The 27,533-nt window shown below is 38.7% G+C and overlaps 1 protein-coding gene across 1 annotated transcript in view; it reads left to right on the plus strand.

The window, feature by feature from the left end:
* DNAH6 (dynein axonemal heavy chain 6) overlaps positions 1-27,533 on the plus strand; it is a 300,028-nt gene that overhangs the window by 155,535 nt on the left and 116,960 nt on the right. Inside the window, exons 34-44 of the mRNA XM_024129964.2 lie at positions 4,883-5,438; positions 6,228-6,350; positions 10,931-11,113; positions 11,644-11,787; positions 14,071-14,292; positions 15,095-15,242; positions 17,591-17,748; positions 19,213-19,344; positions 23,959-24,130; positions 24,887-25,033; positions 25,636-25,709. Of these exons, the coding sequence (XP_023985732.1) occupies positions 4,883-5,438; positions 6,228-6,350; positions 10,931-11,113; positions 11,644-11,787; positions 14,071-14,292; positions 15,095-15,242; positions 17,591-17,748; positions 19,213-19,344; positions 23,959-24,130; positions 24,887-25,033; positions 25,636-25,709 (2,059 nt within the window). The remainder of the gene's footprint in view (positions 1-4,882; positions 5,439-6,227; positions 6,351-10,930; positions 11,114-11,643; positions 11,788-14,070; positions 14,293-15,094; positions 15,243-17,590; positions 17,749-19,212; positions 19,345-23,958; positions 24,131-24,886; positions 25,034-25,635; positions 25,710-27,533) is intronic.

The following is a 27,533-nucleotide window of genomic DNA, read 5'->3' on the forward strand; positions in this document are numbered from 1 at the left end:
AATAAAAGTTTTCAGCTTTTCACCATTGAGTATGATGTTAGCTGTGGGTTTGTCATAAATGGCTTTTACTATATTGAGATATGTTCCCTCTATATCCAGTTTCTTGAGAGTTTTTATCGTGAATGGATTTTGAATTTTGTCAAATGCTTTTTCAGTGGCTATTGAGATGATTATGTGATTTTTATTCTTCCTCTTTTTTGTTAATATGGTGTATCACATTGATTGAATTGCAAATATCAAACCATTCTTGCCTTCCTGGAATAAATCCAACTTGATCATTGTTATAAAGCAGAAACTAACACACCATTGTAAGGCAATTATACTCCAATAAAGATGTTAAAAAAAAAACAACAAAACAAAAAAAAAGATGTATCATTGTTGAGAATCTTTGCATGTATATTATCAGAAGTATTGGCTTGTAATTTTCTTTTTTTTTTTTAGTGTCTTTGTCTAGTTTTGGTATCATGTAATAGTAGCCTCATAGAATAAATTTGTGACTGTTCCCTCCTCTTCAACTTTTTTGAATAGTATGAGAAAGATAGCTATTAGCTCTTCTGTGTATGTTTGATAGAATTTCCCCATGAAGCCATCTGGTCCTGAACTTTTTTTGTAGCAAGATTTTTTTTTTTAATTACAGATTCAATTTCACATCTAGTGATAGTCTGTTTATGTTGTCTATTTCATCCTGATTCTGTCTTGGAAGATTATATGTTTCTAGAAATTTATCCATTTCTTCTACATTGTCCAGTTCATTGGCGTGTAATTGTTCATAGCATTCTCTTATGATTTTTTGTATCTCTATGAGTTCAGTTGTATATTCCTCTCTTTCATTTCTTATTTTTTTATTTGGTTCCTCTATCTTCTTCCTTAATGAACCTGGCTAAAGATTTATCAATTTTGTTTATCTTTTGAAAGAAACAGCTCTTGGTTTCATTGATCTTTTCTATTGTTTGTTTGTTTTTTCAATTATATTTATTTCCTCTCTGATATTTATTACTTCCTTCCTTCTGCTGACTTTGGGCTTCGTTTCTTCTCCTTTTTCTGATTTCTTTAGATGGTAGGTTAGGTTGTTTATTTGAGATTTTTCTTGCCTGTATCACTATACACCTCCCCTTTAGAACTGCTTTTGTTGTGTCCCATAGATTTTGGAAAGTTATTTTTTAAATTTTCATTTGCCTCAAGGTATTTTCTGATTTCCTCTTTGCTTTCTTCGTTGACCCATTGCTTTCTTATTAGCATGTTGTTTAGTCTCCATGAGTTTGTGTTTTTCCCATTTTTCTTCCTGTAACTGATTTCTAGTTTTATACCATTGTGATCAGGAAAAAGTGCCTGATATAATTTCTGTCCTCTTAAATTTGTTGAGACTTATTTTTGTGGCCTAGCACATGATCAATCTTGGAGAATATTGCATGTGCACTTGAAAAGAATGTGTATTCTGCTGTTTTTGGATGGAGTGTCCTGTAGATATCTATAAGTCCAACTGGTATGATGTATCGTTTAAGACAACTGTGTCCTTGTTGTTGTTGTTGTTGTTGTTGTTTTGGTCTGGATGATCTGTCCATTGATATAAGTGAGGTATTAAAATCCCCTACTATTATTGGCAATAGCTCCCTTTATATCTGTTAACATTCTCTTTGAATATTTAGGTGCTCCTGTATTGGATGCATATATGTTAATGAGTGTAACGTGCTCTTCTTTTATTGACCCTTTTATCATTAATAATGTCCTTCTATATTGCTTGTTATAGACTTTGTTTTAAAGTCTATTTTGCCTGAGTATTGCTACCCCAGCTTTCTTGTCATTTCCATTTACATGAAACATCTTTTTCCATCCCCTAACTTTCAGTCTGTGTGTGTCTTTAGCTCTGAAGTGAGTCTCTTGTAAGCAGCATGTAGATGGGTCTTGTTTTTGTATCCAATCAGCCACCCTATATCTTTTTTATTGAAACATTTAGTCCATTGACATTTAAAGTGATTATTAATTGTTACGTACTTATTGCCATTTTATTACTTGTTTTATGGTTGTTTTGTAGTTCTTCTCTGTTCTTTTCTTCTTCTTTTTGTTTCTTCCCTTGTGGTTTGCTGATTTTCTTTAGTGGTATACTTGTGTTCCTTTCTTTCTTGTTTTTGTGTATCTGTTGTAAGTTTTGATTTGTGGTTACCATGCTGTTTATATATGTTGACCTATAACTATATCTACTTGTTTTAAACTGATAGCCATTTAAATTCAAACGCCTTCTAAAAGATCTACATTTTTTTATTCCCCTCCCCCACATTTTGTGGTTTTGATGTCATATTTTACATCTTCATGTTTATCCCTTCACGTTTACTGTAATATAGTTGATTTTACAATTTGTTTTTTAATCTTTGCACTAGCTTATTTAAGTGATTGATCCACAGCCCTAACTATATATTTGCCCTTACTAGTAGGATTTTTCCTTCCCTACAAATTTTTACTTCTTGTTGTAGCCTTTTCTTTTCCACTTAGAGAAGATCCTGTAACATTTCTTTTAGGGTAGGTTTAGTATTGATGAACTCTTTTTGTTTTTGCTTTTCTGAGAAGTTCTTTATCTCTCCTTCAATTCCAAATGATAATCTTGCTGGGTAGAGTATCTTAGGTTGTAGGATACTCTACCCAGCACGTAGTTAAGCACTTTCAGCATTTTAAATATAACATGCCACTCCCTTCTGCCTGCAAGTTTCTGCAGAAAAATCCGCTGGTAGCCTCAAGGGAATTCTCTTGTATGTGATTCTTTGTTTTCCTCTTGCTGCCTTTAGAATTCTCTCCTTATATGTAACTTTTGCCATTTAATCATGATATGTCTCGGTGTGGGTCTCTGGATTCATCTTGTTTGAGTCTCTCTGTGCTTCCTGTACCTGGATATCTGTTTCCTTATTTGGGTTTTCTAGTTCCTTATTATAATTCTCACTGTGTTCATCTATTCTTTTCCCTAGTTCAGTTAGCATTCTTATCACTAGTACTTTGAACTCTTTATCTGATAAACTATTTGTCTCTGTTTCATTAGTTGTTATTTTAGATTTCTTTTCTTATTCTTTCATTTGAAACAAAGTCCTCAGACTTCTCGTTTAGCTTAACTTTCTCTGTCTATATGAAATTAGGTGAAAGAGTTACCTATCCCAGTCTTTTAAGGATGTCCTTATGTAAGACCCCATATGCAGTCTGCAATGTGCCCAGTGGTTTTGGTGGGAGAGCTGAATCTGAAGTAAGCACAGGTGACATCTTCCCCCAGGGTGTACTGGCAGCAATCCCTGGTGGGAAGTGGGGCTGGAAACGGAGGGGCTAGAGCCAGAGTCAGGTGTGAACTAGGGCTTCTCTTATGCTCAGTGGTCAACAACACTTGCCCTGTGAAGGGCAGAGGCAGGTCCCAAGGTGCTGAAGCAGAAGCCCTGAGGTTGGGTCTGAGCTGGTTCTATTCCCTCTAAGTGTGTGATCCACCCCTCCCAGCATCAGCACCTTTACTCTAGAGGAGCAGTGCTGAGTGAGAAGGGCTGGACTGGATGCCAAGTGCAGGTTGGGGCAAGTACTGGGGTGATCCCAACACATCAGAGTTCCAGGCCTCTCACGATCCACTGCCTCCATAAGCTCCAGCAATAGCCTCCCTTGCCCTGTTCAGACGCAGTGCTGGGTCCAAACCCACTCCTTCCCCCTAACTACACACTCTCCTTGGCAATGGCAGCCTTCACCCTAGTGGGGAGCTGCACTAGAGCTAGCAGTGCTGGAGCAGGTGCTCAGCATGGGCCAGGGCACAAGGGGGAAGACGGGGGTTGTGGGAAACCAGCCAGAGCCCCAGGCAGTTTCATTTTGTTTCCTCCCCCTTGTTCTTGGGAGTAAACAACCATGTGTACACCCCTCACAAGTGGAGTCTAGGTTTCTTACAGCTCTGCTGGTAGGCCCACTGGCTTTCAAACCAGCTAAGAGGACTTGTCTTCCCAGTGTCAGCCCCCAGGACTGCAGTGCCCAATGTGGGTCAAACCCCTCAGTCGCCAGGGAGGACCTCCAAGCCCATGTAATTCCCTGCCTCTTGTGTGTCCCCTCCAACAGGCACAGGTACCAACCTAATCGCTCTTTCTCTTCCCTTCCTACCTGACTCTGTGTGGATCTTTCTTTACAATTTGGCTGTAGAGGAGTCTTTCTGCCAGTCTCCAGTTTGTTTTCAGTGAGAGCTGCTCCACATGTAGATGTATTTTTGATGTGTTCATGGAGGGAGATGAGCTCACATCCTCCTACTTCACCATCTTGATCTCCCTCATCTTGTACTTTTCTTGTCATTTTATATTAAGTTTTTTACTGCCTCTCAAATGTTTTTGTGTTATGTAGTGTAAGGTGGGAGTTTAGCTTCTTTTTTACCCATAGAACCATCCCATATTAACTGTTTCCTACAGAAACAGTCCATTTTTCCTTTACTTCCTTTTTTATGTAGGACTAGTTTTCTATTTCTATTTCCATCTTATTTTTCTGAATATTTATATACCATTATAAGCACACATAAGTGCTTTTGGGAAAAGTTGAGATATAAATATAATTTTTAAAATAAACTGTTAAATTTGTCACCTATATGTTTGGTACTATGCCACATACTGTGTATAATACAAAAATGTAAGAAATATTCCCTACCTCAAAAAGCTCCCAATATATTTAAGAACATTGGTCTACTGTACAAGAAACAAACAAAATCATGCACAATATCAGAGAAATGATAGATTCTGGTATAACACACAGGATAATCTAGTACTGTGTGTTCAGAAGCAAAGATAATGAGAAAAATAGGAGCCATAGTAATGTTTAATAAATTAATTGTAACAAACATGGGGAAATATCAATGACCAGTGGTTCCTAACTTATTTTATTTTATTTTTTACAGTGGAATCATATCTGACCTTTTTCCTGGAGTCCAAATTCCAGAACACGATTATGGTATATTGCAGTCAACAATTATAGATGTCATGAAGAGACAAAATCTTCAGCCTGAGACATGTATGGTTAAAAAAGTGATACAGTTCTATGAAACCATGCTAGTAAGGCATGGTGTTATGTTAGTAGGGCCAACAGGAGGTGGCAAGACAACAGTTTACCAAATACTAGCAGAAACTTTAGGGAATTTGCGAAAACTTGGTGTAGACAATCCCTTTTACCAATCAGTTAAAACATATGTTCTTAATCCTAAATCAATTACAATGGGTGAATTATATGGTGAAGTTAATAACATAACCTTAGAGTGGAAGGATGGTTTGATGGCACTAAGTGTCCGAGCAGCTGTGAATGATACTTCAGAAGACCATAAATGGATCATCAGTGATGGGCCAGTAGATGCTCTTTGGATTGAAAATATGAATACAGTCCTGGATGACAACAAGATGCTTTGCCTGGCTAACAGTGAGAGGATTAAACTCACACCTCAAGTCCACATGCTTTTTGAGGTAAATTGCATATTCCTTACTGTGGAGTGAAATCGTTCATTAGATTAACATACCATCATTAATTTTTTTTCTCTTACTGATGTACCATTGACTATCTGTAAGGCCTACCATGGTGTTTTGTTTACATACTAAATATTTACCAAATTGTCCTTTTATAATAGATTGTCCATTCTGACAACCAAAGTCTCTCAAATGTTTCTGTCTCTCTATAAACAGGAAATACAATAAATTCTAGCTTCCCAAGCACTTGTTTCTTTTCCTTTGGAGGCAGTAAATATATATATATATATATATATATATATATATATTTTTTTTTTTTTAAGATGAATAAATTTAAGATGAATAAATCATCCCTCTGTGGTATGAATATTTGGTGATGGGATTGGAAAAGGAATGTGGGCCAAATACAGCTACAAAATATTATGGAAGATACCACCCCTTCTGTATTCATTCATCAAACATTAATTGAATACCTACTATGTCCTGGATATTAAGCTAGGTATTGGATATAAGAATGAAAAAGATAAGAAGAAAAACAAAAAGAAGGGAAAAGAAATATTTATACCTTCCCATAAGGATTTGACAATATCCTTCTATATTTTTTTTCTCCTTACTCCTCACTTAACTTTTCTTCTCCATTTTTAATCACTTATAGCTCCCCCATTCTCTTCCACACAAAGCCTTACAGTGTTAACTTAAACTTTAAATGTGTGATTCCTTAACGTTGAATTTAGAGGAATAAGGAAGTATCATGTTAGTCATTTCCTGTTCGACTTTTTTCAATTTTAGGTGCAAGATCTAAAGGTTGCCTCTCCTGCGACAGTCAGTAGGTGTGGGATGGTGTTTGTGGATCCTGAAGAACTGAAGTGGATGCCTTATGTTAAAACCTGGATGAAGAGTGTTTCTAAAAAAGTAAGTGCAATCAGACACTCCCCACTGTCTCCATCTGTCAGGGCTCACCCTTCCCTTGAGTGCCCAGATAGCAATTGGTTAATGCCTCACTGTGCTTGACTGAGGGAATCCCAGCATTGTACATAGCTCTCTCCCCAGAATTCTTGGGATCTTCCAGGAAGGTTGTATACTTCCCAAAGCTGTCCTCATTTTTTGTTACCCTGCCTGGCTTCTCTCCATACTGTTTTCTCTCAAATATAAACACTTCCTTGAGTTTCCCCAAACACAGGTAGAACAACCTGGGGCATTAAAAAAAGACTTTGCAGGAGGCTTGAGATAATGAGAGGGAAGTACCTGGAAGGAAAAGAACAGTAAATCCAAGCATTGTTATAGTTTTTAGATTTTAGGAACCCCTAACACCTCTGAGAGCCAAGAAGAAGAGAAAACCAGTTTACCTCCCACCCAACCTTAGGTCGATTACCCAAGACACATTCTAACCTCAGAGGTACCATTCCACCCAAAGTGAAGGAAAGCTTTTACATTATTATTCAGAGCAACTCAGTTCCATATTATCTTCTGTACCCTCTGCATTCTAAAATAGGGTTTCTCTTTACCTTCAGAAGCGATCTTTTTTTTCTTTTTGAGATTTCATTCTTTTTTATTGCTGAGTAATAGTCCATTGTCTATGTATAGCACTTCTCCTTTGTCCACTCATCTTGTTTGTTTGTTTTTTTTTTAATTGGGGTAGAGTTGCTTTACAATGTTGTGTTAGTTTCTTCTGTACAACAAAATGAATCAACTATATGTACACATATATCCCCTCCCTCTTGGACCTCCCTCCCACCCACCCCCATCCCACCCATCTAGGTCACCACGGAGCACCAAGCTGAGCACCCTGTGCTATACAGCAAGTTCCCACGAGCTATCTATTTTACACACGGTAGTGTTTATATGTCAATCCTAATCTCCCAATTCATCCCATTTCCCCCTTCCCCACCATGTCCACATGTCCATTTTCTACATCTGCGTGTCTATTCCTACCCTGCAAATTGGTTCATCTAATGGATAAAGAAGATGTGGTACATATATACAATGGAATATTACTCAGCCATAAAAAGGAACAAAATTCGGTCATTTGTAGAGATGTGGATGGACCTAGAGTCTGTCATATAGAGTGAAGTAAGTCAGTAAGAGAAAAACAAATATCATATTTTAATGCATATATGTAGAACAAGCAATCTTTTTAAGTGTTTTGCTCCATCTCATCTCAAGAAAGCCACTTCAAGAAAGCCATCTTCTTTCTACATCTCCCCCTACAAAAATGAATCAGAAAACTATTGTTTTCCTCATTCTTAGGCAACAACATTTTAAGACTATTGTAAACTCTCCAAGTATCTGATTTTTTTTTTAATTTTTTATTGGAGTATAGTTGATTTACAATGTTGTGTTAGTTTCAGGTGTACAGCAAAGTGAACAGAGTGCCTTATTAAAGACAGTAATTCTCAGAATTGAGACTTTATCATGGGCTGCCAAAAGATGTTAAACATTTCTGAATTCACTCTTTTAATACACTTTATTATTTAGAGCAGCTTAAGGTTTATAGAAAAATTTAACAGAAAGTATAGAAAGTTGTCATATAATTTCCCTCCTCCAAATGGTTTCCCCTGTTATTAACATTTTGCATTGGTGTGGTACATTTGTTAAAATTGATGAACCAGTATGGATGAACCATACAGTCTTATGAACTAAAGTCCATAGTTTACGTTATGGTTCCCGTTTGTGTTGTACAATTCTATGAGTTTTGATAAATAAATAATATCATGTGTAATATCATACAGAATAGTTTCACTGCCTTAAAAATCTGTGCTCTACCTATTCATACATCCACACCCTCTTTCCTCCCCTGGCACCACTGATTGTTTTTACTCTCTCCATAGTTTTACCTTTTCCAGAACATCATATAGCTGGAATTATACAGCATGTAGCTTTTTCAATTGACTTCTTTCACTTAATAATATGTATTTACAATTCCTCCGTGTCTTTCTGTGGCTCGATAGCTCATTTTATGGCACTGGATTAATACTCCATTGTATGGATTTACCGAGTGTATCCACTCACCTACTGAAAGACATCTCAAAGTTTCCAAGTTTTAGCAATTATGAATAAAGCTCCTATAAACATTCACGTGCAGGTATTTGTGTAGACGTAAGATTTCAACTCATTTGGGTAAATACCCAGGACTGTGATTTCTGGATCATATGATAAAACTATGTTTAGCTTTGTAAGAAACTGCTAGTCTATCTTCCAACATGGCTGTACCATTTTGTATTCCCACCAGCAATAAATGAGAGTTCTTGTCGCTCCACATCCTCACCAGAATGTGGTGGTGTGGTATTTTAGATTTTAGCCATTCTAATAGGTATGTAGCAGTATCTCATTGTGGTTTCACTGTGCAGTTCTCTAATATGTTGAGTGTCTCTTCATATGTTTATTTGCCATCTATATATCTTCTCTGGTGAGATGTCCAAATCTTTTGCCCACTTTTTATTAGGTTGTATGATTTTTTTCCACAGATGTGAATGACTACGCATTGTGCTTTATTTTTATTTATTTATTTATTTACTGTTGCCTGCGTTGGGTCTTCGTTGCTGCACATGGGCTTTCTCTAGTTGTGGCGAGCAAGGGCTACTATTTGTTGCAGTGCACAGGCTTCTCATTGCAGTGGCTTCTCTTGTTGCAGAGCACAGGCTCTATGTGCACGGGCTTCAGTACTTGTGGCACGCAGGCTCAGTAGTTGTGGCTCACAGGCTCTAGAGCACAGGCTAAGTAGTTGTGGCACATGGGCTTTGCTGCTCCGCGGCATGTGGGACCTTCCCGGACCAGGGATCAAGCTCGTGTCCCCTGCATTGGTAGGCGGATTCTTAACCACTGCGCCACCAGGGAAGTCCAGGTTGTATGTTTTCTTATTATTGAGTTTTGGGAGTTCTTTATATGTGTTGGATACAAGTTATTTATCAGATATGTGTTTTGCAAGTATTTTCTCCAACTCTGGCTTGTCTTTTCATTCTCTTAACAATATCTTTCACAGCACACACATTTTTAATTTTAATCATCCAGCATCAATTTTTCTTTCATGGATTGTGCTTTTGGTGTTATATCTAAAAACTCACTTCCAAACCTAAGGTCACCTAAATATTTTCCTTTGTTTTCTTCTAAGAGTTTTATAGTTTTACATTTTACATTTAGGTTTATGATCCATTATGAGTTAATTTTTGTGAAAGGCATGGTATCAATGTCTGGATTCTCTCTATCTCTCTTGTTTTTTTTTTTTTTGCATGTGTATGTCCAATTCGAGCACCATTGTTGAAAACACTGTCCCTTCTCCATTGGATTGCCTTTGTTCCTTTGTCAAAGATCACTTGACTATATTTGTATGAGTCTATTTATGGGCTCTCTACTTTGTTCCATTAATCTATTTGTCTATTTTTTTTTTTTTTTTTTTTTGCCAATATCACACTGTCTTAACTACTGTAGCTTTACAGTAAATCTTGTCAGGTAGTGTCATTCCTTTGACTTTGTTCTCCAATATTGTGTTCACTATTCTGGGTCTTTCCCTCACCATATAAACTTAAGACTCAGTTTGTTGATATCCACAAAGTAACTTACTGGTATTTTGATTCAGATTGCATCAAATCTATAGATCACATTAGGAATAACTATCATCTTCACAATATTGGGTCTTTCTATGCATGCACATGAGCTGTCTCTTAATTTACTTAGCTGTTCTTTGCTTTCTTTCATCAGAATCTTGTTGTTTTCCTCATATAGATCTTGGAAATATTTTGTTAAAAATATACCTAAGTATTTTATTTTTTGGTGCTAATGTAAATGGTGTTGTATTTTCAATTTCAAATTCTAATTATTCATTGCTGGTATATAGGAAAGTAATTGACTTTTGTATATTTACATTGTATCCTACAGCTTTGCTATAACTACTTATTAGTTCCAGGAGTTTTTGGTCAATTCTTTGGGATTTTCTATGTAGATAATTGTTTCATCTGTAAACAAAGCCAATTTTTTTTTCTTTCTTCCCAATCTGTATACATTTTTTTCCTTTTATTCTCCTATCGCATTAGCTAAGACTTTCAGTACAATGTTAAAAAAAGTGGTGAGGGAGCAACATTTTTTTAAAAATCTTTGGGAATTAGTCCTTTACCTTACATAGATATTTTAAATGTTTCTCTTTATACTTCTTCTTTTTCATTGTTCTTAATTATGAGAGATTTCATCAATAGAGATGACTACATGAAATATATGTTGACAGTTTAACTAATGATTATAAAATAAACACCTCTGTACCCATTACCAGATCAAGATGTAGGACATTATCAGTGACCCAGAATCTCCCCCATGTGTCCCTCCCAAGTCATAGAAGGGTTTTTTTTAGTTTAACTTGTTTCATATCTTGTGATGCTTATACCCTTTAGTCTAAAAGTCACAGGATATATTGCAACATAGAAGTTTGAACCAACCCTTTTTAAACTTAATTATATATTTTATCTGGTCTTGCTAAAATATTATTTGTTTGTTTGATTTTTCAGCTGAATGAAGAAACTCAAGAATATATATTGAATCTTTTCCAGCGTTATGTTGATGATGGTTTAAATTTTATCAATAAGAAATGCAACCAAGCAATCCCACAAGTGGACATCAGCAAAGTTACTACGCTCTGTTGCTTATTGGAGTCTTTGATACTTGGGAAAGATGGAGTTAATTTGACGATGGTAGGAAGGGTTTTCTTACTGCTATAAAACTAGGAAAATGTGATTATTGTGTAGATGCTCTGCAAATAAACAACTCCAAACTTTCTGTAATATGATTATTCGATTTTCAAGTTAATTTTCTAGGGGACTAACGACTGTGAATAGTTTCATACAATCTCAGATTTGGAAGGAATTTAGCCTATAATTTACTCCACTACTCAATGTTTAAACTTCCTTACAGTATAACATAATCGCAGTGTGTGTCTACTTAAATACCTTCATGTAGGCATAAACATAGTTATAATAGTTGAAAGACAACCTTGAGCTTTTGTTCTACATGCTCCTTGCCATTCATTTTCTCATCAGAGTATTTAAATATATACTATTATACAACATCACTCTGTGCACCATTGAATGAAATATAAGAAACATGCAATGTGCCCTTTTAAAAATGCATAATTCTAAACAAAACAGTCTTTAGACTTTGCAATTTAAGATTCTTTTTATGTTAGCATATAAAATATTAAAATTCTTTCCCTTTGTTCTTTCAGGAGCAAACAAAACTGAACACTGTACTGTGTCAGACTTTTGTATTCTGTTACTTATGGTCTTTAGGTGGGAATCTAACTGAAAACTACTGGGATTCTTTTGATACATTTATTAGAACACAATTTGATGATAATCCTGATGCCAGGGTAAGAGCCAAATAAAGTTAATTTTAACATAGTAACTCTGAATCATTAAAATTAAATTTCAAGACTAAAACTTTAAAAGCCTTGGTCCTACTATAGATTCTTCATGTAAAAGGTTTCTAAAATTATTCACTTTCTTAAACTATAGGTAACATTTGTTGTATTAAAAATTTTAGGCATTCTCTCCCGGCCATATGGAGAAAGTAAGGTATAAAAGTGTATAAAAACTCCCTACTATTAGCAAAAACATTGAATTTTAGTTAGTAAACTTATTTTTTCACAGTGTTATGGTTTAGCAATTCTGAAGCTACTTTCTGTATGTTCTAAAATTGAGCAAATGAATCAATATATTGAAGATAATGGCAAGGAGGTTTCTCACTGTTAAGGGAAGGGTCTTACAAATATGGAAGAGAAAGATTAGAATGCACCTTGTGTTATTGGATTGGAATTATAGGTTTTGGTACTCATGGAATATATATATATATGGGTCTATACATCCATGCATACATAAATTTCTTACTTCTGTCTGCTGAGAGGAACTAGAAGGAATGACACCTCAATAGCAATGAGCATACTTAGTTACTGATTTCTAAATACTATTCTCCATGAAAGAGAACCAAAGCAGCTTAGTGAAACAGCTGATTCCAGTACTGAGGCAGGGAAAGTTCGAAATGAGCCCAAAATATCCTTTGTCAGATAGTGAAGAAGTGCTTGAAGAACGATGGCACATGTCAAAAGAGCACAGGAGAAGATTTTTCACTATGTACTCAGTTTTTTAATAGCAATATCCTATTATCTATCTATCCTATTACTCTGTACAGCTGCTGTTGGATTTTTGTTTCTTGCCTTAGTAAATGGCCAGACAACCATGTAATAGTAGCCAGAACTCAATGAGTGTTATAGATTCTTCCTTCTTTACTGACCTGAGTAAAGTGAGTGAATTTTTTCTTCTAATTAATTTTTTTCAAATATTTCCTCTTCTCTTCATCCTTGTTGCCTCTGAATAACTCAGGTTCTTTTCATTTCTTTTCTGGGTTGTTAAAATAGCCTATTTATTATTCCCTTGCTTTTGATCCAGTCCTGTCTAATTCACCTATACACCATTGTTTTTTAGAATTTCAGGTTACAATCTATTAATTGGTCATGAAATCAGTTGAAAGACTAATAACCCAATTTTTTAAAATGAAATATCCACTATCACAACTTTTAGTCAACACTATGTTGGTGATCCTAGCCAGTGCAATAAGGCAAGGGAAAAATAAATAAACTTTAGAAAGGAAATGAAACTGTCATTATTTGCAGAAAACATAACTGAATATGTAGAAAATCCTAAAGTATTTTTAAAAATAGAATAGAATATAAAATAGAGTGATAGTTGGGGTGAATATTATACATATTTGAACACATATATATATATGTATGTACCATGTCACCACGTCAAATTGAGTCACTGTCAAGTGTGCTTGAAACACCACTGCTCTGTACAGCTGCCAGAATGAAATTTCTGAAATGTAATCTGATCATGTCACCCACCTACTTAGAATTCTTCACTGAACTCTTGCTGCAAGCTCTTTAATAAATGACATTTTTATAATTTGGCCTCATCTGTGTTTCCAGACTTATCTCTTATAGTCCCCAACATGCATGGCACTTTTCATGGCTTCCAGACCTGTTTTCTGAGCCTGAACCCTGACTCCTTCTTCCCCATCCCCATCTCATCCCTTCTTTGCCCTGCTTGATGGGCAAAGACTGACTCCTGCTTGTCCTTCAAGTCTGAGTTGTAGCATCACCACCCCTTAGAAGCCCTCCTAAATCTCTAGCCGCCACCACAACTCTCCTGCAAGTAGAAATGAGTCATCTCTCCTTTGTGAATGTACTAAACTCCACTATAACCCTTATTTCTCCATGAGTATTAACTAATGTGCTTGTGTCCCCCAGGTAGATTACAAGGTCATTGAAGGCAGAGGCTGGGTCTCATTCAGCATTTTCCCCTAACACCAAACACAGTATTTGGCATGGAGTAAGCCCCTGAATGTTGGATTGAATTGAAAATGATTTACAATTCTAATATGGGGTTTTGATATAGTCAATATATCAGGTTTTTACTGTACTGTATTGCATGATTAAGTTTAAAGAATTAGACTCTGATCCTTAAACAACTACTTTTCCACAAAGGAACAAAAATCCAAATCCATCCATGTTCTATGACTGCCTTTGTTTCTGTGTAAATATTTCTGTTGCCATGTGTCAGTCCTATTGAAAGTGGTGCTTAATTTTATACTCTAGCTTCCCAGTTCTGGTGATCTGTGGAGCATTCATATGGACTTTGACACCAAACGGCTGGATCCCTGGGAACGAATCATACCCACCTTCAAGTACAGCCGAGATATTCCATTTTTTGAAATGCTTGTCCCTACAGCTGACACAGTGCGCTTTGGGTATCTAATGGAAAAACTACTGGCAGTCAGGCATTCAGTGTTGTTTACCGGAATAACGGGAGTTGGCAAGGTAGGCAACCTACATCAAACAAGAAGTCCTGTCCAAAACAAGGGCATGATGAACTTAGAATTGTAAGCTCCGTAAATAATACCTTATTTCTCAGGGGAATTTCTTTTGAATTTTGATCATTTTTTCAGGAAGAATGTGACTGTGCTGAATCTATATCGACTCCACAGTTTGCCACTTTCTGAATAAATCCTGGGTGTCAGTAATATATATAAACCAGAGAACACTGTGGACCAATCTTCTGTGTTTGAGGGCTTTTATGTTGTGTCCTTTAGAATTTCTAGGGCTGCCACTGCACAAGTTAGGGTGAGAATTTGTCAAGGCAGTTTGTGTCCCCAATAGACTATTGATGAAAGTCAGTCTGTCCCCTCCTGCCCATTTACTTCTACCCGACACAGCGATGGTGTTTAGAAAAAGTGGAGTATGGAGGAAAATGATGATTGTTTGGTCTTCTTGGTTTGGGGGGAATCCATATAAACAGACACTCATTGTTTCCCTTCTAAATTATTTCTGAGTTTCTGAATCTTACTATCAAATTGACTTGGATAGTAACCAAGGTGGATTTTGGTATGATACTAAAATAAAAATTTTTGCTGAGATAGAGCTGATTAGAATATTTCTTTGTCTCCGATAAATATCATTAAATGGAATCTCCAGGAAGAGAAAGGCAGATATTTCAATCTGGCTTTAACCTCTGTCCTTTTCTGTCCTGTTTCTTACTCATTGCTCTGGAATATTACTGATATAGACAATTGAAAGATTTTATATTGAATGTGAAATCAATTAATATGTTTTTATTTTAAAGTCTGTTATTACAAAAGGACTGCTAAATAGAATTCAAGAATCAGCTGGCTATGTTCCTGTTTATCTAAATTTTTCTGCTCAAACTTCATCTGCAAGAACACAAGAGATCATTGAATCAAAACTGGAAAGGAAAAGAAAAAATATTCTAGGTGAGAATTATCCTTGTCATTTGTCTCACACAAATTAATTATTAAATGCTAATAAGTCACATAAACCGTGCATGTAGTAAAATTACAATTGGATATTTTCTTTGCTTAATTTATTTGTAAAGGTAATTCTGTTAATGGTATTCTTTCCTGGGTATAGATCTAGATATCTTACTGTTAGCAAGCAGGTAGTTTATTTCTATCATCACCCTCAACTCAGAGCATCCTCAATCTCTGCCTCTCCAGGGCTCTCCCTCTCTCCACTCATGCCATGCTTTCAAATCTGCATTGATTTCCCTTTATTTAAAACAAACAAACAGGGGCTTCCCTGGTGGCACAGTGGTTAGGGGTCCACCTGCCAATGCAGGGGACACGGGTTTGAGAGACTGGGAGGGTCCCACATGCCGCGGAGCAACTAGGTCCGTGCGCCATGACTGCTGAGCGTGCACTCTGGAACCCGGAACCACAACTACTGAGCCCTCATGCCACAGCTACTGAAGCCTGTGCGCCTGGAGTCCATGCTCTGCAGCAGGAGAGGCCACCACAATGAGAAGCCTGCACACCACAACGAAGGGTAGCCCCTGCCCGCAGCAACTAGCGGAAGCCCGTGCGCAGCATCAAAGACCCAATGCAGCCAAAAATTTAAAAATAAATTTAAAAGAAAAAAACCTCTTTATGTCTGGTGCACTGAGTTATCTGAACTCAGTAGGGAATAAGCATGAAACTGTTTTGGTGTTTCCTTCACGCAGTGCTTTCCGCCAAGCTTTGTGGGATCTCTCTCACCCTGCCTTATTAACTGCTTAGATAAATACCATAACTTTCTGGTCACTTGCAATTTTGAGTCTGGTCCAATGTAAAGCTTCAATCCCAAACCCCAAATTTTTTTTGGTCTTTTTTTTGTTTTTGAAGTATAATTGATTTACAATGTTGTGTTAATTTCTGCTGTACTGCAAAAAAGTGACTCAGTTATACATATATATACATTTTTTTAATATTCTTTTCCATTATGGTTTATCCCAGGAGATATGATATAGTTCCCTGTGCTATACAGTACGACCTTGTTGTTAATCAGTCCAAACCCAAGTTAAAGCTCTTCCTCTCCTCTGCTGTAAGCCAGGTTTGTGGCTGGAGGTGCTGGAGGTGGAGAGGGACATGGGGGCTCTTTTACTCTTCCCACCCTCCCTCTAGGAGGCTCTAGTGTATCTGGATGGGAGGAGAAGGGAAGGACAAGTTTCTCCCTAACTGAAGTTTAGGTGGGCCTTTGTGGATTGTCCCTGCTTTTCCGCTGGCCTGATGGTTGTCCACGCTCTCGGCATGGCAGGCTTCCAGGAGCAGGTTCTCTCAGGGCCTCCCAGAAAAACTGTGCACAGGCCAAGCATTGACCTTCCCACTGGAAGGTTCCCTGATGTTGGGAATCACAGTCTCAGCCCCACTTTGTCCCACCCTCCAGTGGCACATCCTGCAGCCTCCTGCTGCTGGGGTCCACTTGCCCAGCCCACAGCCTTCCTGGGTGGAACACTAGGCAGAGCTCAGGCCCAGCTGCCTTCCACATTGTCTATCATCTCACAGGCCCTGTCATGCCAGCTGCTTTCCTAGCCCCTCTCTGTTACCCTTTTCCTGCTCAGGTAGGCGCAGGGCAAAGGATGCCAGTCTTTCTGGTGGGGGCCCCAAATTTTTATGAATGGTACTCGTAGAACCCCTCCCCACCCCTGACCTGCTACTTGGCTTCCAGAGGCCAGAAGATGAAGTGGGGCACTGAGTTTGCCTCATTTTCTTTGGAATTGTCACATGCTGGATGCCAGCGTGGTGGAGTCACTTCCTCTTCTTAAGTTGTTCTCTTTTCTATGTTATCACCCTTTTTTTTTCTTCTGAATGTGTATATTGACTTTCTTTAAGTTAAATATGCCATTGTACAGCTCCACGGCACTGGCTTTCCCTTTGATGTAATAAGGATGCTTTTGAATAGCCTGTCCTGTTTTCCCTGTAGGGGGTGGTGGGATGGCATTTATGTAAGGAAACTTTGGGGATTCTTCTGCTTCCTCCTGTGAAAAGGAAATGATTTTACTCACCCCAGGCCCAGGCCACACAGTTGGTGAGGGCAGGGGGAGTGGCTGGGGTTGAGGAAGGTCAACTGAAGTGCTAAGAGCCACAGCTTCGTGTCGGAGCCTGGATGGGGCCAGAGGGAGATCTCTCGTCCTCCAGACAAGACTCTGCTGGGACCCTTCTCACTCTGTAGAAAACTGAGCTCATTATGACCTGCACGGTGTTCACTGAGTCCAAAGCCTTACCTAAGTCTTGTCTTACGTTTACCGAGGGCAAATAGTAATTCTTAAATTCCTGTTATTTCCTAGGAGCACCAGGAAACAAACGAATTGTGATTTTTGTTGACGATTTAAACATGCCCAGACTGGATCGCTATGGCTCTCAGCCTCCCATTGAATTACTTCGGCAATATCAAGATTTTGGTGGATTTTATGACAGAAACAAACTCTTTTGGAAAGACATACAGGTTACTTTAGGTTTTAAATTACTTTGCATGTTTCAGTTTAAATGGCAGTGAAATATGGTGTATTCATTTGCTGGGGTTGCCATAACAAAGTACCACAGACTGGGTGACTCAAACTATAGAAATTTATTTTCTCACAGTTCTAGCAGGTGGAAGTCCAAGATCAAGATGTCAGTAGGGTTGGTTTATTCTGAGGCCTCTCTCCTTGGCTAATAGATGGCCGTGTTCTCCCTATGTCTTCTTATGATTTTCTCCCTGTATCCATGTCCAAACCATCTCTTCTTGTAAGGACACCAGTCATATTAGATTAGGACCCACCATAGTGACCTCATCTTAACTAAATTACCTCTTTAAATACCCTATCTCTAAATACAGTCACATTGTGTGTTACGGGGGGTTAGGGCTTCAACACATGATTGGCCAAGAGGAGGCAGAGAAGGACACATAATTCAGCCCATGACATATGGCCTCTGCATTTCTTGTGTGTAACTCAATTCATTCAGTCTGTATTGGGTTCTCGCCATGCTTGATTCATGACATTTATAGACAACTGAGACAGCCCCGGCCTCCTGGAGGGCTCAGCTTTGGAGGATGGATGAACATGTGTTTATAATGTAGGTTGATAAGTGGTGAGAGACTGGAGTGGGGCAGGGGTGGGCACTGGGTTGATGATGAGAGAATCCTTCCCAGAGGAGGTGATGTCAGAACAGGATTTTGCAGGCAGGGCAGGGCAAAGCAAGGAAAGGGAGTTATTTACATCTCAAAGCAAGTAATGTGAGACACCATGAGGGTGTGGAATGTGAGCACCAAAGCAGCAGGACATGCAAAGGTCAGCCCAGGGGGGGCCATGGTGCCATGATGAGGAATGTGATGAGGAGCCTCTGAAGGAAACATTGTAGAAAGATCCCCTTGGCTGCAGGGAAGGTATGGACTAGAGAGGAGGCAAGGCCAGAGGCACCTGCAATATCATGAATTGACCAGTTGAACATGTCATGACCAGAGGCTCTAAGGAACCTAGCCCTGTATTTCCCCTAGGAGCAATGGTTCAGGGTGCATTAATTCAGTGTTCCTGGCAATTTTATAGAACACAACTACCACAAATAACAAGAACTGACTATACTTAGTATTTATTAAATATATTTTGACCTAAGGTACAAATTCTTACAATTTTTTAAGATTAGATTTTTACATAGGAGTATTTGTACAAGATAGATGAGTTAGCTAAGTAACCTTGAGTAACTTATTTAATCATCCAGGGCCTTGATTTTTTCATCTACAAAGTGGAGATAACAACAGTGATCTCCTGAGGTGGTTGTGAGAATTAAGTCAGATAATGTGTTGGAAAATATAACACAATGCTGTCCTAGGGTAGGTCCTCCAAAACTGTTGGTTGAGTCCTACTGTTGGGATGGGCACATTGCATGTCCTTCTTTGCTGGGTGACCCGAGTGGATTTCTCTCCATACAGGACGTAACGATTGTATCAGCGTGCGCACCTCCAGGTGGTGGCCGCAACCCCGTGACCGCCCGCTTCATCCGACACTTCAGCATGTTCTCTCTCCCGATGCCCTCAGAGCACAGTCTGAAACAGATTTTTCAGGTGAGGGTGGATTCAAACTTGGGCAAGAGGGGAAAAGAAAACTTATTTGTTCCAAGATTCACACAATCAGAACAGTCCGTTCCTAGGGAGCCCATCCATCGTTTCTTCAGCAGAAACCAGGTAGGCACAGGGGCATCTGGGCAGTAGCTGATAGGCATTTGCATCATGGCCTTCTGCGTTTGTGGTCTCAGAGGTAGTTTTAGGAATGCAGAAAGATGGTCAGAACACTGCCCCTACCTCTAAAGAAGGCTATGTCCCAGGCCCTTGACTCTCAGCAGATCTCATTCCTACCCAGCCCCGGCCTCTGTGCTCGACTCCTCGCTGATTGCCATGTCTGTGTCCACTTGCCCAGAAGACACCATCCCTGATAACCCAGCGGGCTCAGGCTCAACACACCAACCCAGAATTCATCACCCCTGCTGCCACCAGCCCCCCAGCAGAAACAACCACGCTTATTTCTTCCATCTGCCCAAACTTCCCCAGGGGACCACTTCCTCGTCCTTTAACTGGGGGAAATAACTGTGTCTGCCCTGTAAGGGCTCAGCAGAAGTGTTCAGTAAGTGCAAGGCATTATCCTAAGTAGAATGATGAGAGACCATGAAGCAGCATGACCAGAGCGAGTATGTCATACCAACCAGCAAAGACACTCAGAGGAGACAGCCAGTGAGCTGAGTCCTACAAGGTGGAATTGACACAGGGATGAACAGAAACACACAGGTGAATGTGGTCACAGAGGCAGAAAGTGGTAATGTGTGCATCCAGGTAGGATGAGACGGGTGACTGGTCTGAAGAGACTGGCTTTGGTCACAATCACCCAGGAGCCAAAGAGGCAGTGATACAGTCATAAAGTGAGCCTCTGCATTTACCTGCATCAGCCTCTCCTTCCAATGGGGTCTTCTTAGAGGAGAGAAAGGACCAGAACCAGTACGTACGCAACAGTCAGCTGGAAAGTGGTTTTCATATTGAAATTACATCCATGGGAAATTATTTTTAATAAATTTGAAGTAGTTCCAATAAGTTGTTTAGGAGCTAATGCCAAAAGGATACATAAGAACTGCCACATTTTGGAAAACTTTTAGAGAGTACTTTAGAATAGGAAAGGATGAAAGCTTATCTACCATAATTAAGTAGCAAGTAGAGAACATGACAGGAAGTGGGTAACGGGGACCAACACATGTATTAGACTTTTTAAAATCCTACCTTTTGTTGAGAACCTTTATGTGTATATTCTAAAGTTTGAAATGAGGATTCCCACCATGGTATCCTGACACACTTTGTGCTGTGATCAGTGGTGAGGGGGTGTCCCAAGTAACTTATGCCTGATGAGAAGGTACTAAATTCACAAATTATTTTACATTTTAACGAATTTAAGCAAATTCAAAGTTATCCTAACAACAACAACAAAATGGCATTCTTAATAATTCCAAAATATTTTCTTGGGTGGGAGGAAGAAGGCAGAGTCTGGGCTCCTGGAAATGAAACTGATCCCAACCTTCAGCCTCCTCCCTGTGCCTGTGGGAATGTCACATCCACGGAAATGTGTCACTTACAGGGACATCAGCCAGCAAACACGTTACAGGTGAAAACAGGCAGGAACTGCTTTTTCCCACTGTAACTTAGAGGCTATCATTTAAAACTCACCCTAGCCGTGGGAGGTAATAGAAATGAAATGCAGCAAAACTGAGAGATTCTGGGTTGGACTGCATTCAGGTGGGAAGTATATTTTTCTCGTTAGCAGAACAGACTGGAGATTTTGTCTGTAGAAAAACAGGCCTTGGATCCCAAACTTTCTTTTTAATCACAGCCTATCTAAGCAGAGTTCACAGCCCACCTTTCCTGTCCTTTGTCATCGTGTGGAGGAGAAAGAACTTGGGGATTACCAAGAATTGAAAAAAGCAAACTCAATAAGTTAAAGTAAATTTGTTGTTTTGTATATATATGACAGTATTTATATATATGTAACTATACTATATATTAGATAGATATAGATACAAATTGTGTTAGTATTTGTGTGATGGAGAATAAACAGACTGGGATTTTTATCTTTGTCATATATAATGTATACATAAATATATGGTAATTTTTTATTTTATATGTATTAGGATGGTCCTACTCAACATGAGGTCCAAAAAGGAGACTGTTAAATTCATATTGGGGGCTCAGGAGGACAGTTCCTCAAAAAGATAGTCCTCACAAACTGCTTTTAAAAATAATGTTCAACAGAAGGCTCATTGAAAACAAATACTTTGATTTATTGCAATATATGTCATATATGAGCCCCAGATCTAAAGTCACAAGGGCTGACTTGTAAGCATTTGACATGCATTCTGGCGGCTTCTCCCATAAGTAATTCCAAGGCTAATGGTGATGGGAATTTATCTATTTAAAAATCTAATATGAGTTTCCCTAGCACCTGGGGCTAGAAGGCTAATAAAGACGTACTTTCAGCTTGTGGCAAGTAATATGTGAGAAGATCAGAGAGCCATAAGAGAGACTGATGGAAGGACTTATCTTAGATTGGGTAGTCAGGGAAGGCCTCTCTGAAGGACATGTAATGTCCAACATGAAGGATGAGAAAGTCCCTGCAAAGCAGAGAGCCCTGTGGGAATGGGTCCTGGGGGAGGGGAGAGAGCATGGGTAGTAAGGCCAGGGAGGCTGACACAGCGACCAGTGGGGAGAGAGGGTAAGGAGGAGAGGCTGGGCAGGGGCAGAGCATGCACTGATGGGGGTGCAGGGCCTTATTTCCCTGATTAAAGGTAACAGAAGGGAGATGAGTGGGATGGAGAGGCCAGTGAGGAAGGAGGGAGTGAGGAAGCCCAGATGAAAAGGAGTGAGGGCTGGAATGGGGTGACATCAGGGGGAACAGAAGGAAGCAGGCAGAGTCAAGAAATGTATTCAAGAGCGACTGTGGAGGACAAAGAAGGGCAGGTGTCAGAAGAGACTTCTAGGACTTCCCTGGTGACACAGTGGTTAAGAATCCGCCTGCCAATGCAGGGGACACTGGTTCGAGCCCTGGTCCAGGAAGACCCCACATGCTGCGGAGCAACTAAGCCCGTGCGCCACAACTACTGAACCTGTGCTCTAGAGCCTGCAAGCCACAACTACTGAAGCCCGCGTGCCACAACTACTGAAGCCCACGCACCTAGAGCCCGTGCTCCACAACAAAAGATGCCACCGCAATGAGAAGCCCGCGCACCGCAACGAAGAGTAGACCCCGCTCGCCACAACCAGAGAAAAGCCCGCGCGCAGCAACGAAGACCCAATGCAGCCAAAAATAAATAAATAAATTTTTTAAAAAAAGAAGAGAAAAGAGACTTCCAAGTTCCTGATCTGAGTGGAGGGTGGGGCCATACGCTGAGCTGGGGAAGCTGAAGGGTGGAGAGTTCACAGCTATCCGTAACTCAAACTTTCAATATACATGAAGGTGAAAGTCTACAGATTTGTTGGTCATTCACCCATAAAAATCAGAGCGAGGACTTCAGCTCATTTCCAGATAAGTGTGAGCACTCCATGAAGACCCTGTGAACCCACAGCCAGCAGAGGTCTAATTACTTGAGAGTGGGTTCACGGTAAGTTCACTGGTCAGCTGTGAATGCTACTCAGGCAGCACCAGACAATCACAGAAGACAGACGTGAGTCCATTCTGGAGAACATATTCTGAAATGGAAAGAAGAGGAGTTTTTCGTGTTTTTGTTTTTTGTGTTTTGAGTTTTTTTAATTGAAATGTAGTTGATTTACAATGTTGTGTTAGTTTCAGGTGTACAGCAAAGTGATTCAGTTATATGTATATATATATATAGTCTTTTTCATATTCTTTTCCATATTCAGTTTATTACAGGATATTGAATATAGTTCCCTGTGCTAGCCAACAGGACCTTGTTGTTTATCTATTTTATATATAGTAGTTTGTATCTGCTAATCCCAAACACCTAATTTATCTCTCCCCCAGAAGAGTTTTTTCTTTAATTAATTTTTATTGGAATATGGTTGCTTTACAATGTTGTGTTAGCATCCACTGCACAACAAAGTGAATCAGCTATACACAAACATACATCCCTCCCTTTTGGACTTCCCTCCCATTTAGATCACCACAGTGCACTAGGTAGAGTTCCCTGTGTTGTACAGTATGTTCCCATCAGTTGTCTATTTTATACATAGTATCAATAATGTATATGTGTCAATCCTAGTCTCCCAATTCCTCCCTCCCCCCACCTTTTCTCCCTTGGTATCCATACATTTGTTCTCTACGTCTATGTCTCTTTTTCTGCTTTGCAAATAAGATCATCTATACCATTTTTCTAGATTCCACACATATGCGTTTTTATATGATAACTGCTTTTCTCTTTCTAACTGACTTCACTCTGTCTGACACTCTCTAGTTCCATCCACATCTCTACAAATGACCCAATTTCGTTCCTTTTTATGGGTGAGTAATATTCCATTGTATATATGTGCCACATCTAGAAAAGAAGAGTTTTAACATCCACGTGTCCTTGCACTGTAATTTGGTTTTCTACTTATTATTAGAAAAAGTATCACAGATCTGGAGTATATGAAAGATAAATTTTGGTAAAAAAAAAATCTAACCCTCTCATATTACGTTTCTGGTTCTAGGCCATCTTAAGTGGCTTCCTAAATGACTTCCCACCAGCTGTAAAGAAAACTGCATCCAACATTGTGGAAGCCTCAGTTGAGATCTATAACAGGATGAGTGTGGATCTTCTGCCGACACCAGCCAAGTCTCATTATGTCTTTAACTTGAGGGATTTATCCAAATGTGTGCAAGGTAGTGTATGGAACCTTCATTCTCTGCCCTGCACCCTCCTTCCATTTCCATTCACCCCCAGATCTCTCAGTAGAAGTGTGTGTACATGGGAGTCTGAGACTTGGCTGGAAATCCCATTACAATGTCCCTGTTCAAGTCACCCTCCACCCCCACCCCAGACTGGCTACTTCACAGCTTTCCTCAAACCACCCTCCCATTTCTCACTCCCAGCTGGTGGCCTGTCTTCTATTTCACTGAAAAAAAATAGAAACAATCAAACCAGAAGGGCCTCCTCTTCCAGATCTCCCAGACATCCTGCATCTGCCTTCCCTCCCACTGCAGTGGTTCAGCTGTCCCTGCCCCTAACATGTGCCAATAGTCCCCCCGACCCCAGTACTGAATCGCATCCCCTCCTGCCGACTCAAGGATTTTGCTCTTATAATTTCACCTTCTCTTCTGCATTGTCAATGCTTCCTCTTCTATCAGATCATTCCTAACAGTATAAGACCCTGCTATAATACCTCACAACTTAAAAAATAATTCTCTTTAGTCCCCATATCCCCCTCCTGCTACCCTCCCCATTTTCACTGCTAATGTGTCCCCAGTTTTGCTTTCAAAAAAACGAGATCACCATTATTATATGTGTATATCCACTGGGGAACCACCCATTTCTGGTAGTGTGGGGATAAAGATGGACTTAAGGATTTCCTCATTAATTAAACTACTAGATATTCCACAATTGTAGAATTTTTCTTTTCTCCTTTTCTTAAAACACAGGTATCCTTCAATGTGATCCAGGAACAATAAGAGAAGAAATGCAGATATTTAGACTTTTTTGCCATGAATGTCAAAGAGTCTTCCATGACCGTTTGATTAATAATGAAGACAAGCACTATTTCCATGCTATTTTGACAGAAATGGCCAGTAAATATCAATCTTTATATCAATCTGTATTTAGCTAGTTTTTTTTGTTTTTTAGTAGAAAAACAATTTGGTTTCTAATCCTAGCCATTAGACTACCAGGGAGACACAATTTGGTTTCTAAAATGAGCAAAATGAATTGTAATCATTCATGAGTAAGAGTTTTTTTCTTCATATATTTATATACGACCCAAATATATAACAATATATGAAATATTATGAAAATCATTTCACTGAAATTCAGGAAGGGTTAATATTCTTAATTCAGTATAGAATTTTAAGTAGAGGAGGGAAAGTAGGAAAAAAAATATCATTTTGTTGGATAAGAAACCAGGATATTTCTAAAGTATTTCTTATTTATTAATATGTATTCAATATCTGTTATTTAATAAAATGTTTACTAATAGTAAATATTCTTAATCTTAAATCTGGGAGATTATCAGCCAAACTAAAGTGGTATGGCATTAACACAGCTTTCCCTCAGTTTCATGTGTACCAATTAGGCTTCTAAAAAAAGTAACAGGGGTTATTATTCTGTATATCTTATTAATATCCTGCATTCAAGCTTATTGTTATACTAAGAATTGATTTTATTTTTTGAATAGACAAACATTTTGGAATTGCAATAGGCCTGGAATATTTTTTGACTAGCCCCATCATATTTGGAGATTTCATTAAGGTAAGTATGTTGTATCGACGGCTACATTTGAAGACTATAAAGCATTTACTATTTTCTACTTCAAGTTCATATTCTATAAGAGCTTTGCACATGTGAAGATTAGAGATCTAGACCAGGGGTCAGCAAGCTATGGTCCGTAGTCCAAATCTACCCACTTCCCAATTTTTGTAAATGAAGTTCTATAGGGACTCAGCCACGGCCCATTTGACTGTGTACTATTTATATGACTGCTTTCTAATGACTAGGCAGAGTGGAGTAGTAGCAACACAGGTTATACAACCTGCAAAGCCTAAAATATTTACTATATGTCCCTTGAGAGAAAAAGATTGCTGACTTCTGATCTAGTTACATTCATTTTAATAATAGTTTGAATCAGAAACCCATCAGGTATTCGATTTGGAAGGAAGCAAAGAGATTTAGTCTCTAAACTCAGGACTCAAATTCCTTTCCTATAATCCTGTGTAGTTCTTCAGCCTCTGTGCAGAGGTTTCCAGTTATGGGAAGCCAATTAGTTAGCAGTTCTGCCTTCTTCATTTCAGGGTAGCTCTAATTAGTAGAAAAATTTTCCTTGTACTAAGTTCCTTAAGTCTGTCCCCCCAATAACATCTACACATAGGCCCTAATTTTACCCTCTAGACCTACCTAGAATAGACTTATTCTAGATGAGTAACATTATTCTATGTTAGAAGACTTCTGTCTAACCACCCTACCTATGTTGACAGACAGCCATCTTGTTTTACCAAGTTGACTCTTGTTTGGGTACAACATTCCTACTGTCCCTGAGAGGGCAAGGGCCATGTGTGTTTTGTTGACCCTAAATTCCTAGTTTTCTGCACAGAGCTAAGTATATAGCAGGCTCTCAATCAATGCTGTTTAAACAAATGAATGGACTCATCTTTATATCATACACATATGCAATACCTCACCACCCTGATAACCCCTGACAACTAAAAAAAATACTAAACAATTTATTTGTATGAAATATATCTATTTTTTAAAATTAGTTTTTATTGGAGTATAGTTGCTTTACAATGTTGTGTTAGTTTTTACTGTAAAGCAAAATGAATCAGCTATACATATACATATATCCCCTCTTTTTTGGATTTCCATCCCATTTAGGTCACCACAGTGCATTAAGTAAAGTTCCCTGTGCTATACAGTATGTTCTCATTAGTTGTCTATTTTATACATAGTATCAATAGTGTATATGTGTCAATCCCAATCTCCCAATTTCTCCCACCTGCCCCCCTTTTCTCCCTTGGTATCCATACATTTATTCTCTCTGTCTGTGTCTCTATTTCTGCTTTGCAAATAAGATCTTCTATACCATTTTCTGGATCCCACATATATGCATTAATATGATATTTGTTTTACTTTCTGACTTACTTCACTCTGTATGACAGACTCCAGGTCTATCCACCTCATTACAAATAACTCAGTTTCATTTCTTTTTATGGCTGAGTAATACTCCATTGCATATATGTACCACATCTTTTTTATTCATTCATCTGTCGATGGACATCTAGGCTGCTTCCATGTCCTGGCTATTATAAATAGTGCTGCAATGAACATTGTGGTACATGACTCTTTTTGAATTATGGTTTTCTCAGGGTATATGCCCAATAGTGGGATTGCTGGGTCATATAGTAGTTCTATTTTGAGTTTTTTAAGGAACCTCCATACTGTTCTCCATAGTGGCTGTATCAGTTTACATTCCCAGCAACAGTGCATGAGGGTTCCCTTTTCTCCACACCCTCTCTGGCATTTATTGTTTGTAGATTTTTTGATGATAGCCATTCTGACGGTGTGAGGTGATACCTCATT

The sequence above is a fragment of the Physeter macrocephalus genome, chromosome 12 (assembly GCF_002837175.3).
Source record: "Physeter macrocephalus isolate SW-GA chromosome 12, ASM283717v5, whole genome shotgun sequence".
In the NCBI taxonomy this organism is placed as follows: Eukaryota; Metazoa; Chordata; class Mammalia; order Artiodactyla; family Physeteridae; genus Physeter; species Physeter macrocephalus.